At 34.5% G+C, this 15,712-nt stretch overlaps 1 protein-coding gene, 1 non-coding gene and 1 pseudogene across 3 annotated transcripts; 2 read left to right on the top strand and 1 right to left on the bottom strand.

The window, feature by feature from the left end:
- Nucleotides 1-4,756: 4,756 nt before the first annotated feature.
- Nucleotides 4,757-7,320, top strand: LOC125826271 (uncharacterized; annotated as a pseudogene). Its single transcript, XR_007442936.1, has one exon. The product of XR_007442936.1 is annotated as an uncharacterized LOC125826271 (transcript).
- Nucleotides 7,321-8,422: 1,102 nt separating this feature from the next.
- LOC125826276 (uncharacterized) lies at nucleotides 8,423-13,323 on the top strand. Its single transcript, XM_049505598.1, has 4 exons — nucleotides 8,423-8,738; nucleotides 10,747-10,899; nucleotides 11,761-11,832; nucleotides 12,647-13,323. Exons 1-4 carry the CDS (start codon nucleotides 8,514-8,516, stop codon nucleotides 13,313-13,315), a joined length of 1,119 nt encoding a protein of 372 aa, XP_049361555.1. The 5' UTR covers nucleotides 8,423-8,513; the 3' UTR covers nucleotides 13,316-13,323.
- Nucleotides 13,324-14,714: 1,391 nt separating this feature from the next.
- TRNAL-CAA (transfer RNA leucine (anticodon CAA)) lies at nucleotides 14,715-14,798 on the bottom strand. The gene has a single exon. It is a non-coding gene; the product is annotated as a tRNA-Leu (tRNA).
- Between the last annotated feature and the right edge of the window lie 914 nt (nucleotides 14,799-15,712).

Here is a 15,712-nt window from a genome sequence, read left to right as displayed (position 1 = left end):
TGAAATTTTGACGAATAACTTAATAAAATAGCTAGGTACGTACAAAATAAATGAGACAACATATTGTAATACACATGAAAAAATAAGAGACTATATATACGAGTACTATACTAAATATCACTCTATCTCTCGCATATAAAATGTGACTCGGCTATTAACTAGCTTTCTACCTTAATACTCAACCTCCAAACTTTCAAATTTTAGGATCATGTCCTGCCTTTTGACTTCCATCGGCTCTTTTTTTGGCCTACCTCTACCTTTCATTAAATCTTATTACAATAACGGTTTCTCACACCTTCTTGCGTCACATAAATTCTTTTCACATGTTCAAATCATGATCTCAATATTATTTTCCTCGTATAAATAGATTTTTTTTTACAATTAATTCAGAATAATTCAACTATTTTTTATGATTTATTCTTTTCCAAGATGCTGCACGGATCGATTATCTACATTTTTTCAAAAAACGAATTTGCACCACTCTTTTTTCAAATGGTTCCCTTTTTCCCACGTTCTTCTCTTTTTAATTTAGAAAATAATATAAATCGTTTTTTTTTCCTTTCAATATTGTAAAAAAGTGTTTTAGGAAAAGGATGGATCTTTGGATATTTTCATGGCATAATTCTATTTATTTTGTTTTTAAAGATTGACATGTTGTTTCTATGCCCTCCATATGTTTTTGATACTAGAAGAAAAAAGTCAATATTGTAATAAAAATCACAATAAGACCTCATTTCAATCTTAAAAAAACAAATTAAAAAAATACATAATATTTACACCAAATTATATTATGTTACTATGTGAGAATTAAGGTAAAAAATAATAATTATAAATACATGCACAACGTGAGTATATATTTATCTTTAAATTTGAATAATAATAAGATCTCTGTATAATAACTATATACTATAGTTCTTTATAAGAACATGTTTTTGTTGGAATCAAATTTTTTTATGTCATTAATTATAATAATTTCTTATTTGTCACAACAATATTTATTATTTTATATTTGTAAGTAATCTTTCCATGACAAACTTAGATTATTATTTTTAATCATAATTATTACTGAAGAATACGAAATTAAATTATAATTATAGATTTATTTCATCAAATTAAAAGATTATAACTTTTAAGTAACTCTAATCTCTGTTGTCTTAGAGTCTGAATCTTCGTAAGCACAACAATAATTTTATTAAAATTGTGTTTAACATTTTACTATTATGAGTTTAACTATACAAAAAATTACTAATACGCCTAAATATATTCCATAGTCAAATTCAGAAATTTAAAAAAATTACCATAGTCAACATTAAAATAATTTTTATAATGTGGGGTCCAGTGATGTGTAATAATTGAACTATGTGGGCCCAAAAAAGAAAATAAATAAAGGGAAGGGCACCATGAACGGTGTCGAGATGCTGCTGACTAATTAAATTAAATAGAAGAAGAAACAAGAAAATGTCTCACGTTATTAAAAACATCATTGTTGTAACCTTTTTTTGTACGATAAAAATAAATTAGTCCACTTGCCCTTTCCTTTCATCGAAGGAAACAACACCAAACATTTTGACTAGAAAAAGTTATATATTTAATCGATCGACAAAAATAATTATATTGTAATAATATTTATGTTTGAACTTTTGATTTCTTATACTCACTCAATCACTCATGTATGTTATCAAGGGAAAATTTTAGATCGTGATATTTCTTAAAATAGAAATTTAATAAATTTATTAGAGCATGATTTAAGATTATTTTTTTATCATAAATTTTATGAGAAAATTGTAATATGATGGTTTACTTAAATGTGTCACTCACTAGAAGTTTCTAACAAAATATATATATAGAGAGAAAAAAAAAACATTATCGTTTTGTTTTCGTATCATATTTGTGCTTCTTTTGCTGACAAATGTTTTTCATATTGCACCTCAATTATTTATTATTTACGTATTAGCTTACGTAATGATAGTTAGTGCCAATATGGAACCCTTTTGTTGAGACTTAAGTTGGAGAAAAAAGACAAAATTATAAAAAAAGTTATAGTAATATTAGATTTAAATAAAAGTTATTAAGTTCTACTAAGTTTATAATTTTTTTTTAAAAAAATCGTTCTGAATTAGTGATATATTTTTGTATTGATAGTGAATTGATTTTTGGAAAATTCAAATAAAAAACATAGTAATACGAACTTTAATATTTGAGAGATATAAATTCATTTTCTTCTTTTAAGTGGTAACAAGTTCGTGAATAACAATACTTACATTATAATCTTTAATTTTAATTGAACAAGTGATTTATCGTATATTTTCACTTTTGATATTTATATTTTATAGGTCTTGTTACTAGAATTTCTTTCGATGATTGAAAATTCTTTTGATGTTTTCAAATCTCATTACGAAAAATCTTTGTAAATAATTTTAATAATGAAATTTTCAATTAAAATCGCATCAATAAATCAAGATTAAGTTAGTTTGAATGAGAAATGAAGAAGATTACCATCTTGAACATAAGATACTAAAATAAATCGTTCTCTAGCAAACACGATAGACATGTAATTTAAATTTTTTAGCTAAAAATAAAAAGATACTTATCTCTCGATTACGACCCGTGATTTACATTTTCCACACAGTTTCCTTTCCCCACAGAAAAAAAGCACACACAGCAACACACGTATCTGTATAGAATTAGCAGCCACATACATAATCACTATGTCCCTGCAACATATATAAAATACACACATGCGCCCCTTTATCTCTCTTTTTCCTCATAATAATAATCTCCTCATTTTCTTTGTATCTTCTTCTCTTTATTGCCGGCGGCACACAATCAGCAAAAAGAAAAACAACCCTAGAACCCCTTTTCTCTCTGCTGAAAGATTTTTTGCACAAAATCCAATCTTTTTAAGGTATTTTCTTGGATCTATAGTCTTTTTCTACAACTGGGTCTCTCTGATTTTGTTGTTTTAGTGCTTTTTTTGGTGAAAGATTTGATTTTTATCTTGTGAGTGTTCGTGATTTTGCTCTTTATCCAACTGGGTCTCTCTGTTTTTATTGTTTTGGTGCTTTTTTTGGTGCAAGATTTGATTTTTAGCTTGTGTGTGTTTGCGATTTTGCTTATATGTTATCTCAATTGAGACCTGTTTTTGGTAAAAGCAAAAGATGGGGAATTGAGTTAAGGTTTTATCAATTCTAGATCTATCTTTTCTGGTTTTAGCTGGGTTTTATCTGGTGGTAAGGGGGTTTGGCTAAGTTTTTACCAAGATTTGTTATTAATTGTATGTTTATTCATGTCTACTTTATTGATTGAGTCTTGTATTCACTATCTTTTTTATCTGTTTCTGTTTCCTATCTTTCAAGGTGGGTTCTTTTTGATGTGTAATGTTCTGCAGAACTTTTTTTCTGCAAGGTAATTGGTATTTTTGTATGCTCATGATTGCTTGACTTGATACTGTGCTTTGTTAATTGAGCTCTGCAACTGGGGTCTGGGGTCTGGGGAGGGTAGAGTGAACGCAGCCTTACCGGCTTGGCCCCACAGTGCAAGGACCAGTTTCTGTTAAAGAAGGGGGTGGTAATTGTAGCTGAAATTGAATTCTTGATGATGCAGTTTAAAGCTTGGTTCAATGTGTGAGATTTACTATTAGATTTGTTATTTTTAGCTGGATTAGACATCTTCTTAAAGTTGGACCTTGGAAAGTTGATGTTTATGCTGCAAGTTTTCCTTTTGATATTTGTTATAGTTGTATCTTCATTAGGTCTAGTTTGGTTCACATCTGATCTGTATGTTGGCTATCTGATTTGTTGCATTTTTTTTTTTTGCGTTCTCATAGGCCTTTATCAAGTCTCTTTATGTTGTCTTGTTTAACCGGATAGGAACGAAGCACGGAAAGAAATTGAGCATCAAGTGTTCTGGTTAGGTCTGTGAACTCAGAGAAATTGGATTCACTTAATGGTTTAACAAAAAGGTACATTTAGTTTACACTATTCAGCTGTATTTTAAAGGATAGTTAATCTTTTGCGGAGAATTTTACCAGCTGTTATAAGATATTTTTCGTGCTTATTCTTCACTTCTTAGTCAATACTTGTACTTATATTATTTCTGATGAAAAACTATCAATCTTTATATGCTCTGAACTTTTACATGGTTAAAGGTGATATTTTTACGTTCTTATTAATTATAATAAGGATGAAAGATATAAGTGATATCAAATAAAAATTGGTGAATGGTGAAGAGGAACTTAAAAAAATATCTGCAGAACTAGCTTCAAGCAAGAATTTCCATGTTTATGTGTGGCTCAAAGAAGCAAAGAACTAGCTGATAAAGAATTTTCATTTATACCAACTGGATTTTATCATTTGATTTTTCCCTCACTTCCTCATTGAATTATGGACTCGCATATTACCTGGAAATTAGTTTATTAGACATAGGCTTGGTGAAAGGAAAATCCAGCTGCACTGAAGTTCAGCTACTTAGTTGCAATAAGAAAAAGGCATAGCTCCAACTATTTAGGTAGAAGCATTTGTTAGGAACTGTTCAGAGCTTTCTGCAAAACATATGGAGACAACATAGACCATATAAAGCTACAAAATATAATAGAGGTATTTTTCAAACAATTCAAAATTAGAGAACAGAATCTTGCATTAACAGAGGGAAAAATTATTTTCAAAATAGCTTAATTCTGTGCAATAAATTGATATGATCTCTTTGGTTCAGTTCTGCTCTGATGTGATATCCTTTTTTTGGCGGTAGAGAGACCTAGAGTTTGCTTATTATTGTAACTTGATTGGTGCAGGATGTTCGCCTTTCATGATTTTGCATCAGAGACTTTGATTTTGATTTTGCACAAAATGTTACTTCCTTGCTGCTGATCATAAGTTGGGAGTAATATTTGATTGCTAATGGATCGTAAGGATACTTCAGGATTCGTTAGTGGGGGTGGGATGTGTTCTTGTAGACACATCTAACCCTAGTTTACAACTAACTTTTCTTAAGCCCGGAAGTCAGGTTGACTGTTCTTTTTCAATTGAGATTTGGTTCAAATAGAAGTTTTTATAACAGCTATTAGTTTATGGATCCCAGATTCCGTTATGTGGGGTTTACTGTGAACCCTCAGTTAAGTGCATTCAAGAATCTGGGCAAATCCATCGCAGTTGGTGAAGCTGGAGTTGGAGGTAGTTATTGTGCTGATACCACCTTACGGCTTGATTCAATTGGCTCTTCAGTTCCGTCCATCCCTGCCCCAAAAGGAATCAAACGAAAATGGAGTTCAATTGGTGGATCTAACGATCAGCCAATTGGTTCATCTTTGTCTCTACGTTTAGGACATTCATCAAGTTCCTCGGATAGCAAGGGGAGCTCAGGCGCTGCATGCACTTCAATGTCTTCAGCAAGAGAAAATGATGAAGAGTCCTCGATGGACCTGGACTTGGACTTTAGTCTCCATCTTGGTAGTGAGAAGACTTCAAGCTCTAGAAAGTCTGCTCACCCTGAGGCCAAAAAACTTGCCAAAGGGCTTGCAGTTGATCTGGAACTTAGTCTCTCTAGTGGTGCTGCTGAATCTGATGTCACTACTGTGCATTTGCTCTCCACTTCACCACAAAGTATCATGAAGGCACCGCAGGCGATGGCTGGAGCTTTTCACACTGATGAAGTATCAACAGCTATACATTGGAAGACTAGCAACATTTTCCATCCATTACGAACTCCACAGGAAACTGAGGCTAGTTACTTATTGAACCAGGCTGCAACACAAATCAAGCTAGCTACAGTCTCCCCCGATCTGTCGTCAAGTATAATCACAAATTCAAAGAGCTCAGTCACCTGTACTTCCGGGTTAACAAACCAGCAGCAGCGTAGCAGTAGTACTAAACTGTGTCAGTTTAAGGGATGCGTAAAAGGAGCAAGAGGTGCTTCTGGGCTTTGCATTGCCCACGGTGGGGGCCGCAGGTGTCAGAAACCAGGCTGCCACAAGGGAGCCGAGGGTCGGACTGCATTTTGCAAAGCCCATGGGGGTGGTCGTCGGTGTGAATTCCTAGGTTGTACAAAGAGCGCGGAAGGACGCACCGACTTTTGCATTGCACATGGGGGTGGACGTCGTTGCAGTCAAGAAGGATGCAGCCGCGCTGCCAGAGGGAAGTCTGGATTATGCATTCGGCATGGTGGGGGGAAGAGATGCCAGCATGAGGGCTGCACCAAAAGTGCAGAAGGACTCTCTGGCCTTTGCATTTCACATGGAGGTGGCCGGCGCTGTCAGTACCCCCAATGCACTAAAGGAGCCCAAGGAAGTACCATGTTTTGCAAGGCACACGGTGGTGGTAAGCGTTGTACCTTTGAAGGGTGCACTAAGGGGCAGAGGGGAGCACAGCTTTCTGTAAGGGTCATGGTGGTGGGAAGAGATGTTCATTCCAAGGAAATGGGCTCTGCCCGAAGAGTGTTCATGGGGGGACACTCTTCTGCGTGGCCCATGGTGGTGGCAAGAGGTGTGCTGTGTCAGAGTGTACCAGGAGTGCAAGGGGAAGAACTGATTTTTGTGTACGCCATGGTGGTGGAAAAAGATGCAAAGTTGAAGGCTGTGGGAAAAGTGCTCAGGGAAGCACCGATTTCTGCAAAGCCCATGGTGGAGGGAAGAGATGCTCTTGGGGTCAGCCTGATTCTGAATTTGGCCAAGGTGATGGTCTCTGTAACTCATTTGCCAGAGGGAAGACTGGACTTTGTGCATCTCATGGTGCTCTCGTTCAAGACAAATGCGTCCATGGTGGTGCCACTCTTGGGACTATGGTCCTGGATCTAGAGCCAAACCAGTCTGAGAAAATGAAGGAGATTGTCAATGCGGAAGACATCTGTTTTGATGTCACGAAAATGCAGAGTATTGGTATGACATCTGGCGATGACCATCACATGAAATATCTTGGATTTAACCAACCCAATATTCCAGTCGCAGGCAGCTCATCATCAGTTTCTGAAGGAAGGGTGCACGGAGGAGGTTTGATGGCATTGCTAGCAGGTGGTTCTGGCCGTACCTCAAACAACAGCAAGGAACCAGTTCCTGCATCTGAGCCAGGGAGTTCTTTCATAGTCTCTAAGAACTGGATGTAAGATGTATCACTCTATTTCTCAATTTGGTTTGCAGGCCTGCAGCGCTCCACCGCTATGTTTGTGTCCTTTTCATTTTAGTTTCTTCACTCTTTCTTATGTTATATGGGTTTGAACTGGAACTTGTACTGCTAAATGTATCTGTATCAATAAGGGGAGAAACCCCACTAGGGTCATTGGTATTTGTACATAGCTTTTTTTTCATGTAACATTTGGTCTTGTGAATATTTCATTCGAGTATGAGAACTTGTTGTAGTACACCTTTTAGTAGCTTTTCATTCTGGAGTTTGATATTTGCTATTTTGATTGTCCATCTTATGAAGTTTCTAATAGCCATCAACGTGGTGCCTAATATGAAGCGCATGGATACAAGTTATATCTCGGAATTGTATATTGTAAGCAACCAATGAGTCGAAAAATTTCCGTTGCTTCTTTATAAGTACAATACATAGAAAGAGTACTTAATATAGTATGTGTATAATACCTTATTTGCATAATTCTCATTTTAAGGTTACCTTATCAATTACAAAGCTTAGATGTGGCGAGTCATTTCCTTGAAAGCGATTTTGATAATCAAAAGGAAAATATTTGTACATAAAGTGCTCTAAATGGCGTTTATCTTCCTAACTTTTGGTATATACACACGAGTCAAATAAGAAGGTGAAAAAATGGACCAGACAGGTCTTTTTTTTTTCTTTTTCATTACCAACAAAAGATATATTAATGTCTATAATGTCGATATAATTTGAAGGTGTAAAATTATAGATGAAAGAGAAATAATCTTTGTTAGGCAACTCTATCATAAAATTCTTGAACAAGCCATAATCTTTTAGGATATTTATAATGAGATCAAGATATGATTGTATTTTTTCTACCATCAAATATTTTAAAAAGATTCATGAAGATCAAATATATTAAAGATGGTTCATGCCATTTTAATAGTCGAGAAACATGCTACTTCAGCCTCGAATTATGGAGATAATCAAGAAAAAAAAATCAAAAAAATAAGAAGAATTGTATCCTTTTTTTTTGGGTAAAATAAGCAGAATTGTATCCACATTGTCTTTAAGTTATAAAAATATATTTTTCATATTTTATTTGTTATTGTAATTTATTTTTCATCACTTTAAAATTTATTGAAAACACGAATTAAACTAAACTAAAAACTAAAAAAGAAGAAGGCAACGGACAATATTCCCTAGTCCCTACTGTACCCAGCCATATAGAATCCAATAGATTCTTTTCCTCACGTCAATCGTCAAAAACGTCAACTTGCATACCATATAAATGAATAAAAAATACACATAAATATAAAAAAATTATTAAAAAAAATTATTTTTTTTCAAGATCGAAATTAATTGGTAGCAACTAGGGTTTGGTTTTTGGTGGTTCAAGGAAGAAAGGGGGGAAAATGCCTAAATCCCATGTATTCAATCTCTCCATTTTCTCACAAAATTAGAGCATTTTGTGATAATAATAGTCAGATTAGTCTCATGCTGAGCTCCAATTGTACCCACTCTTTTCCTCAACGCCCTCTTCTTTCTACTTCATCTCCTAGATTTAGGGTTTCAACATTTTCCCCCAAATCTTTGCCCACACTTTCACACAGAATCAGAATCTCTGAACCCCATCACAGGATTTCTACAAAGGTAATCTTTTTTCAGTAGATTTCATGATTACTAGCTATAAAGTTTCAATCTTTATGTATCTTTAGAGTTTAATTTGTTAATTCTTTGTGTTTGTAGTTGTGGATTTGGTAGTATATGTAGTCGGTTTATGTTAAATTTTGATCTTGGTAGCTGTAACATCTCAATCTTTACTTGCCATAAAGTTCCAATCTTTATGATGTTAATGTATCTTTAGAGTTTAATTTGTCAAGTCTTTGTGTTTGTAGTTGTAGGGTTGGTAGCATATGTCGTGGGTTTATGTTAAATTTTGATCTTGGTAGCTGTAACATCTCAATCTTTACTTGCCATAAAGTTCCAATCCTTATGATGTTTATGTATCATTAGAGTTTAATTTGTTTAGTCTCTGTGTTTGTAGTTGTGGGCTTGGTAGTATATGTAGTGGGTTTATGTTAAATTTTGATCTTGGTAGCTGTAATAGCTCAGTCTTTACTTGCCATAAAGTTCCAGTCTTTGCTCATTGTTCTGTGTTTCTAGAGTTCAGTTTGTTGATGCTTTGTGTTTGTTGTTGTGAGTTTGGTAGTATATCATATATGTAGTGGGTTTATGCTAATTTTAATCTTGGTAATTGTAATAGCTCAATCTTTTCTTGCCATAAAGTTCCAGTCTTTGCTCATTGTTCTGTTTTTCTAGAGTTCAGTTTGTTGATTATTTGTGTTAAGAGTTGTGGGTTTGGTAGTATACGTAGTGTGTTTATGTTAAATTTAATCTTGGTAGCTGTAATATCTCAATCTTTACTCGCCATAATGTTCCAATCTCTGCTCATTGTTCTGTATTTCTGGAGTTTAGTTTGTTGATTCTTTGTGTTTAGAGTTGTGGGCTTAGGTAATATAGGTAGTGGGTTTATGTTTTCTGCATCTTTTTGTATAAGTTAATCTTTGCAGCCATAAGTTTCAATCTTCACTCAATGTTCAATACCCTGTTTCCCGAGAGGGATACCTTTGTTTCATTTATACTTTAAGTGCTTGAATGGATGGCTTCCATGGCCAGCGCTGGATCCTGCACAATTTGGACCAGCTAGTTCTAATTTGTGAAGGCAGACTAAAATTCAACAAATCTAAACATTGTTAAGTCATTAATGTGTATTTTTGTAGTATAGTTTGTCAATTTTTTGTGTGTATATTGTAAGCTTAAGTAATATAGTCGGTTTATATTTTCTTGGAGACCCAAGGTTGCCTCCCCTAAGTTTCAATCTTTAGATCCGTTATGTGAACCCAAATATTGTAACATTTCAATCTTTTCTCGCCATAAAGTTTCAGTCTTTACTCATTGGTGTGCATTGCTAGAGTTTAGTTTATTAATTTGTTGTGTTTAAACTTGTGGGTTTCGGTAATATAGGTAGTGGGTTTATGTTTTCTGGGTCACCTACCATCTAGAGTTCAGCTCAGTGTTTATTGTCGTGGGGTTTAAATAATGCAGTAGCGGGTAGTACTAGTGATTCTTTATCTGAACCCAGATAATGATTTTTTGAACATTCTTTATTCCCCTAAAGTTCAAACTTCTATTCAACAGTCAGTATTTCGGAACAGAAGTTTGTTAGTTCTTTGTGTTCTTAGTCGTGAGTGGATTTATGTTATGTAAGATCCCAACCTACCACAAAAGTTTTGACCTTTACTAGTGATTCTTTATCTGTATGCATTTGGGTGTTTCATTGATGGAGAATTCATTCCACTGGACAGTGTGTTTTCTGGATGCTAATAGAGGTCTTTTGGTTTTCTTGTTCTTATACCATGATGGTACTTTTCCGTAAGCGAGTTAGGTTGGTATTTTATGGTATGTGACGTGGTGTACATGTTCAGCTGTTAAGTATTAAGTTATGTAATTAGCTTTAGTACTTGTTTTGAAGTGTACAATCGGTAAATTGAATGTAACTTCTTAAGTATTTATCCAGTACATTCAACGTGTTTTAATGATTTCTTATGCTACTGGATTATGTACATTTCTAGACTTAAGCTACTTGACAATTTTGCAGAGGTGGAAAATTTCATGCTTTAGGAATGAAGAATCGTCTTCAGGTGCCTCCAACCCTGAGTCTATTGATGACGTTTTACATAAGGAATTGGAGAACCCGGAAATCGATAAACCTAGTGTGGAGAAAAGAAACCGGATTTCGCGATTTAGAGAGGTAATTTGCTTTCATTTATAGAGCTGGTATTTCTCTCATGCCATACAGCAGTGGAGCTATAAATTCCCTTGTCTAATCTGTGATGTTTTTTTTTTGGGTTTGGGGGGTGGGATAATTGAGGGGGGAGTTCAGTTTTCTTTTTTCCCGCTGTTGCTTTATTTTTTCGTGACAACCTTCTTTATTAAATAGTATTTATTGTATTGAATTGTATCTTTAAGGAGACACTGCCATCGTTTCTGCTGAATGGGAATTAGCTTTCCCACAGATATTTTTTGAATTTAGAAGCGAATTATTACTTTGGAGTTTGAATCAGTTGCTCATATTCACCATTTAAATGTTGTGACTTGTGACAATCACATTCTTCCACAACATAGAAACCACTTTGTGAGTCCCTTGAATTTTTGCACTTCTTAAAAAAAAAAGAGAAATCTCGTAAGTCCCTTGAAGTTTTGGTGTTTGTAGCAAATGCTTCATCTTCTATCTGGCCCGGACACCACGGTTGTCAAAAAAAGAACTTTTTTGCCCTTGTAGTCTGTAGAATTAGGAAAGGAAAAGACTATCTTACTCTCCAGCTTTTGACAAATATGCATACAAATGTTCCTTCCGTCGAATGGAAAAATAATTTGCCAAAAGTGCACTGCCCAATGTGTGTCAGACATGTTCACTAGAGTGTTTGAATCTGTGTGTACATTAGTTAACTCGGACACAAGGACCTTCAAGAAGACAAGAACTATGATACATTCTAGGCTCATTGCTGCAGGAAAACTCTTCTTTGATGAGTATTTGTTAATTACTAACTCAGATGATTAAGTACTTGAAACAAATGTTTCTCAAGTTTAACGAGAGCTTTATGTTTTTCAGGCTGCAGATGTAGTAGTTAAGGTGATTGGAAAACCATGGACAGTCCCATGGACAGCTGAGACCATCCTTCAGGTAAGGGGTAATCCTCCTTAACAATGAGGCCTAACTAAGAATCGCTATACAATTTTTTCTGATCATTCCCGAGTCGGAATGCAGTTTGTTCATTTGTTAAGTTACTATGTATATTAACATTTCTCTCTAAAATAGGGAAGAAAGAGGTTACCTTATTCAATTATGTGTCAGGAGATTATCTCAGTGGCAGCCATACTTATGATACTTGCACTTGTATACAAGGAAAAGAAAAAAAAGGAAATCACAAATATTTATGACTTAAAAACAGTTTCGAGTAGTTTTCCAGTTTCTGCATAGGTTTTGATGTGTAGGTCTTAAGGAGTGTTTCTAGTCATGAAACTTGTGAAATGCTTGTTTCCCTCTTTTAAGTTACCTAGTTCTACTACAAATTTATGTTTTCCGACCTTGTTATCACTGTATTTCTTAAGCTCGACATAGTTTTTTACACCTCCAGTTATTGCTCATCATGGTGTAAGTGTTTAAATGAGAAACATTGTGCTTCCTTAGCTTTTTCTACTTCTCTTGCCTTCAAATTTATCAGATTATCCTTACTCTTGGGTACTTCTTGCTTATATTTACATGGTCCATTTCTCGATTCATTATGCTCCTATGTTTCCAAATTTCCTCGTGATTATTTTTTTCAACTAAAATTGGAAGTGGTATCTGAATTCCACTTTTGCTCCCCCTTCCCCCTCTCTTCTGTATGCTTGTCGTCAAAGAGTTCTAATCTCTTAGATGAACATATACCTGTTGTTAGTTTTCGACTTTTCTATGTTATGTGTGTCACATGGTAACCAGAACTGTGGTCGTGCAGGTTATGCTTCTTTGGATCGTCTCATTTTGGTTCATAGGTTCTTGGATGATTCCCTTTGGAGCATATATGGTCGGTATCAGCAAAGAATCACTCACATTCAGAGGGCAGGCTTTATTCAGCCTTTTAACCGATGTAACTGAGGGTCTTGCTGGAATTCTAATTCTTCAACGCTGTCTATCCCGTTTTCGTCCCCTTCCATCAGACTGGTTCAAGTTTAGCCTAAAAGGTAACTGGCTATTTGACGTTCTTCTTGGATGTCTCATGTTCCCATTAGTGAACCGGCTATCACAGTTCAATCTCGACCTGTTACCTGTTCTCCCTTCAACTCCCTTAACACTCTCTAGTGTCGAGCAGTCTATATTAGCACGCGATCCAGTGGCAATGGCGTTGTACGCATTGGTACTTGTCGTGTGTGCCCCTCTCTGGGAGGAGATTGTATTTAGGGGATTCCTTCTCCCTTCATTGACAAAATACATGCCTGTATGGTGTTCAATTCTTATGAGTTCAATTGCCTTTGCTTTAGCACATTTTAATGTACAAAGGATGTTACCACTAATTTTTCTAGGAGTTGTAATGGGTGTAATATATGGACGTTCAAGAAATTTATTGCCATCCATCCTCTTGCATAGTCTGTGGAATGGCTTTGTATTCTTAGATTTAATGAAATAAAAATACAACTTCATTCAATGAATATTCTATTTGAATCTCTAAGTGCACATTCTCCCTTCTATCTTTTCTTTAATTAAATTATTCTCGAGTTGCAGAACTAACAAGTCTATTAGTAAGTCAAATTATCAATTTTTACACGATCTTTTCAAGTGGATGAGATCAGTGTTAAGATCGTTCAGTTTCTATAGAACCTATCACTAAAATACCATCATAATGGGATAAAGGCTAAGCGAAACAAAAGGAACTTCTCATGACATGTAAAATGAAAACTATTTTCTTCACACGAAGTTTGTAATAAAGTAAATTGTCTAATAATTAGCTAAAATATCTGTCTTTTCTTGTAATTTGACCTGCAATTCATGTCCTCCAATGCCAGAAACTCATAAAATATGTTGTTTTTAAAAGCCACTATTTGATTGATTGAGTGGTTAATAACAGTGAAATTTCATTCTAGTGAGGTTTGGTAAGGATAGAGTATGCAAAAATTTTATCACTATCATGTGAAGGTAAAGAAGTTAATCCTAGGAAATTCGTTTAAGTGCAGCAAATTCCAGTACAAAAAAAAAAAAAACAAGGATATCGAAAGGATCAAGAACAATAAAATATTACTATTATAATCGAAACACAATACATAACATAATAACATCGTTAATACAACGACAAAATCCCTAAGCCTGAACTCTCAGAAAGGCAAGACAAAACTCCATTAGCTATTAACCTTCTATACTAATATGCCGCCGTCGAGCGAATGACTAATAATAATATTGTGGGCTGTGTCTACAGATGTCTTTATTTACAACTGACAAGTTAACCCTGAGGGGTAGCTCAGCTGGTAAAGGCCTGGGACAAAGTCCTTCAGGTCGCCGGTTCGAGCCCCAGCAGGGCCACTGGAGGCATTACAAACCGGCCGTGTCTCCAGGGCCCCGTGGAACTAACCGTGGTGGACCCGCCTTGAAACAGCGGGACCCGGTGGATATAGCTAGTCGGGTTCGCAAAGCGACGCCCGGAAACCACGGTAAAAAAAAAAAAAAAAAACAACTGACAAGTTAATTCTAGGTTTACAACAGACAAATGTAATTTATGGAGACAGCAATACAAGGTACTTTAATGGTATTAAAAGTAAAGGTGACACGTTCAACCTTAGGTGTAAATTATTAACAGGACCATAGGACTGACTAATAGAAGCCACTTGTTCACAACTCACAAGCCAAATCTGGTGACTCAAGTTTGGCTAATATGACAAGTGATAAATATCGTAAATAAATTGCTACTAGTATTTGAGGTGTCCCTCTACTTGTCAATTACATAGGTAATTGGGACTAGTGATCGAGTTGATTGAACAAAAAAAAAAAAAATTGAATTTTTTTATAATTGTGGTAAAAAATAAAAATAAAATATTTGTCAGAAGTGGGATTTGAACCCACGCCCTCTTACGAAGACCAGAACTTGAGTCTGGCGCCTTAGACCACTCGGCCATCCTGACTTGTTGGTTAAAATTAGCAAATTTTGATAATTGTATCCAAGTTTTAAAAAAAAATACCTATAAAAGAAAAACAAGTTAGGCTCTACAAATACAAGAAAATGAACAGAATTACAAGGAATAAAGACATGAAAGTGATTTATGATAGAAAAGATTTTTTATGTGAATATGGAAGTCGTACAAAGTGTAATCATTATTGTCTCCCAGTATGAGATAAAGACACGATGATTTGAGGAGGATAAAGTGTACGTAAATCTTACTTCTACATTCAAGATAGAAAGGTTATTCTTGGTAGATTAAAATAGTGAAAATAAAGAAGTAATGGAAAAATATTGTAGAATCTAACAAATCATTTGATTAGTATATGCAAGGTTATATATATGTTGTTTTGCATTTTGTGACTTGAACAGGTTTGTTGTCACCAATCCCTACAACTTGCAATATATCAATAGTGAATTTAATAGAAAATCATGTCTTATTTTAAGAAAATACTTTTAATAACACTACTTAAATAGAAAATCAAGTCCCAATGTTTCCCATCTCTTTGTGTTTCCCCAATCCCTTCTACAATTATTTTCAATTCTCAAAGAATATTTTTTGTTTAATTTCCTATATTTAAAATCTACTGATTGAGTTAGCTAGTTCGAATTTAATTTTTAAAGCGGAAATTTTAAGTAAAAATTGAGTAACGATCATCAAATGAGTTGTACATTTATCACACTAGAGCAAGTAGCCTACAAGGACTAACTTGAAACGATAATCAAGTACGATTTTATTGATTCTCAAGAATTTTATTCTCTATAAAATGAAATAGAAAAAGAACTTTCTCAAAAGGCAAAAGGATTTACAATTTTTTTTTCTTTTTCATTTAAGAAAACAAATATTTAATTGTTTTTCTAAAAAGAAACTTTAAAGCG

This window comes from Solanum verrucosum, unplaced genomic scaffold (genome assembly GCF_900185275.1).
Source record: "Solanum verrucosum unplaced genomic scaffold, falcon-dt-bn FXZP01000060.1, whole genome shotgun sequence".
Classification (NCBI taxonomy): Eukaryota; Viridiplantae; Streptophyta; class Magnoliopsida; order Solanales; family Solanaceae; genus Solanum; species Solanum verrucosum.
The sequence above is the reverse complement of the archived record's forward strand: the minus strand, read 5'-3'. Positions and strand labels throughout refer to the sequence as shown.

Coding starts and splice junctions, on each gene's coding strand:
- LOC125826276 (XM_049505598.1), top strand. CDS start 8,514: ATGTATTCAATCTCTCCATTTTCTCACAAAATTAGAGCATTTTGTGAT. Junction 10,900..11,760: donor GGATTTCGCGATTTAGAGAG/GTAATTTGCTTT, acceptor TATGTTTTTCAG/GCTGCAGATGTAGTAGTTAA. Junction 11,833..12,646: donor CAGCTGAGACCATCCTTCAG/GTAAGGGGTAAT, acceptor GTGGTCGTGCAG/GTTATGCTTCTTTGGATCGT.